The sequence below is a fragment of the Malurus melanocephalus genome, unplaced genomic scaffold, assembly GCF_030028575.1.
Source record: "Malurus melanocephalus ecotype Western Australia unplaced genomic scaffold, MMel_1.1 scaffold_1761, whole genome shotgun sequence".
Classification (NCBI taxonomy): domain Eukaryota; kingdom Metazoa; phylum Chordata; class Aves; order Passeriformes; family Maluridae; genus Malurus; species Malurus melanocephalus.
This window is the reverse complement of record NW_026624993.1, coordinates 1-2,476: the sequence shown is the minus strand read 5'-3', so window position 1 is coordinate 2,476 and position 2,476 is coordinate 1. Positions and strand designations below refer to the sequence as shown.

General features: G+C 68.7%; 1 protein-coding gene across 1 annotated transcript; it reads right to left on the bottom strand.

Annotated features, from left to right (window-relative positions):
* Positions 1-6: 6 nt before the first annotated feature.
* On the bottom strand, positions 7-2,206 carry PRR15L (proline rich 15 like). Its single transcript, XM_057388300.1, has one exon. It carries the CDS (start codon positions 1,853-1,855, stop codon positions 1,556-1,558), a length of 300 nt encoding a protein of 99 aa, XP_057244283.1. The 5' UTR covers positions 1,856-2,206; the 3' UTR covers positions 7-1,555.
* Positions 2,207-2,476: the final 270 nt, after the last annotated feature.

The window sequence follows — 2,476 nt, the reverse complement described above, 5'->3', positions numbered from 1 at the left end:
CCCCTGTCCCCAAATCGGTCTGTGATCACTGCCGGTGGTTAATTAATCGTGTTAATGATTGTGCAGGGTCCCGTTGTGACCCCAGTGCCACCCCTGTCGCTGTCCCGCCGCTGTCAGCTCTCTTTCTCCGTGTTTTGTCTGCAATCGTGGAATGTGTTCGATCCCTTGTTGGTCATTGCTGGTGTTGAATTAATTTAAATATTAATATTAATTATTAATATTTTTAAAATGTCGCCGTTGTCGTGGCTTGTCCCAGGGCTGTGAGACCCCAGCCCTCACCCCGTTCCCTCCTCTGGCTGCTTGTCCAAGCCTGGCAAAAATAAACCGAGATTTCTGCGGAGGCGTGAAGGGTTTGGGTTAATACTGGGTTAAAGTTTAACCAGGCAGGGCCGGGCTGTCCCGGGACAGCCGGAGCTCGGAGCAGCCGGGAATCCCGGGCCTGGACCCGGCCCTGGCTGAAACCGATCCCTGAAATCCCCCCCGGTTCTGCCTTTGCCGTCCCGGAGCGGGATCGTGCTCAGGGCCGGCTCTGTCCTGGGGGTTCCCTGCGGTGCAGGGACGGGACTGTCCCCCCCGGTGGGACCCTCGGTGGGTGACAGGAGGGGACAGGGGGGTGCCACTCTCCCACCCCTCCTTGGAGCCCGAATTCCAGGGTGAGGGGCGTTCGTGGGCCGAGGGGCTCCGCTCTGCGCCCCCTCCCAGCGGAACCGGCGGGGGCTGGGAGCGAACCGAGCCGGGGCTGCCCTGGCACCGGGCCGTGCGGGAAACCGGGGCTGGGCCGGGCTTTTGGCACCGTCCGGCTTTTGTCGGAGCTGCGGAGCTCAGGAACGGCCGCACCCTGCGGAGCTGGGAGGGCACCCCGGCCCCGCCTGGCCCCTTCTCCGGCGGTCAGGGGTTCCCCGGGGTGGATGCGGGATTCCAGAGCGATCCGGAGCCTTTTCTCGCTGCCCTGCCGGGCTCRGGGATCCGCGGAGCCTTCCCGGAGCTGCTTCTGCTTCCTCCTCCTCCTCCTCCTTCACCGGGTCAGGGATTCCCCGCGATGGCGCCGCTCCCGCCCGTGCCCCGCAGGGATCCCGAGCAATCCCACCCTGCCACGATCCAGGAGCCGCTCCCGGGCTCGCTTTATTAACAACTGTTAATTAGCAGCAAGCGCGAGGGTTTCCATCCTGCCGAGCCGCGGGGCGAGCTCCGCACTTCCAGCAGCGGGGAGCGGCTCCGTGGCGAACGCGGCTCCTCCCGGGAGCCCCCCGTGGTCCCCGCGCGGGGATTTGTCCCCGAGGGAAATGTCACAGCCCCGGCCCCGCAGAGTGACAACGGGAGGGGATCGGGAATGGGATTGGGATTGGGATTGGGGCAGGGCCGGGCGCTGTGCGTGGGGAGTGTCCTCATCCCAGTACGAACCAGTCCGCGCTGGGGAGCGCCCGGCTCCGCTCCGCTCTGCCCCGGGCTCAATCCTGCAGGGTCCGGGCTTATCCCGCGGATAAACTCCATCCTGAGTCCTGTGTCCTTCGGCTTTGGCGTTCCCGGGGTGGCCGCAGGTCGCCATCCGGCCGGGTCACTGCTCCTCCCGCTCGCCGGCCCCGCACAGGGTGGGATGCTCGGCCAGCGTCGCYCTCACTTTCTTCTTCTCCTTGAAGCGCCCGGAGTGCGAGACCTTGACGTGTTTGCCCTTGGTGCTCTTGTCCACGATCTTCTCGAGGCGGGCGGCGAATCCGGGGGGCTCCTCCGGGCCCGGCCCCTCCGCGCTGCCCCCGCCCGGGGCCGCCGCTGCCTCGGGGCTCTCGTACAGCACCGGCGGCGCTGCCTGGCGCTTCCGCAGGAACGTCAGCTTCCACCAGCCGTGCCCGTCGGCCATCCTGCAACGGGATGGGATTGGGATTGATTGGGATTGGGGCTGGGGGGTCGTGCTCCCTCCTGAATTCCCTCAGCCCTGCGCGGCTCTGCCCGCCCGGAGCCGGCGGCGGTGTTTTGGGGATGCGGTGCCCGCCATGGGATGCTCCTGGCGGGATCCCGGGCACGGGCGATCCCCGGGGACGGGAGCGGGACGTTCCACGGCTCGGGAGGAGCTGCGGGCAGCGCCGGGAGCTGCCCTTATCAGCCACGTGTAGCGGGCAGGGAGCCCGGTGAGCAAACAGGAACAGGAACTGGGGCGCAGGTGGGACCTGCCGGGGGTCCCCACCCGCCGCACCCGGGGCTCGGGGCTCGGGGCTCGGCTCTCCCCGCTGGCGCCGCGCCGGAGCGGCGGAGGGGCCGGGGCAGGTTCCGGGAAGCTCCGGGGGAGGCTCCGGGAAGGCTCCGGGAACGCTCCCGAACCGAGCGTGGCTCCAGGGCAGGAACCGAGGGAAGGCGGCTCCCGAGCGCGGCGCTTTCCCGGCCGCGGGCACCGCGGGGATTCCCGGCGGGCCGTGCCCGTCCCGGGGCTGGCACAGCTCCGTGTCCCCGTGGCGCTCAGCCACCGCCGACCCCTCCCGATGTC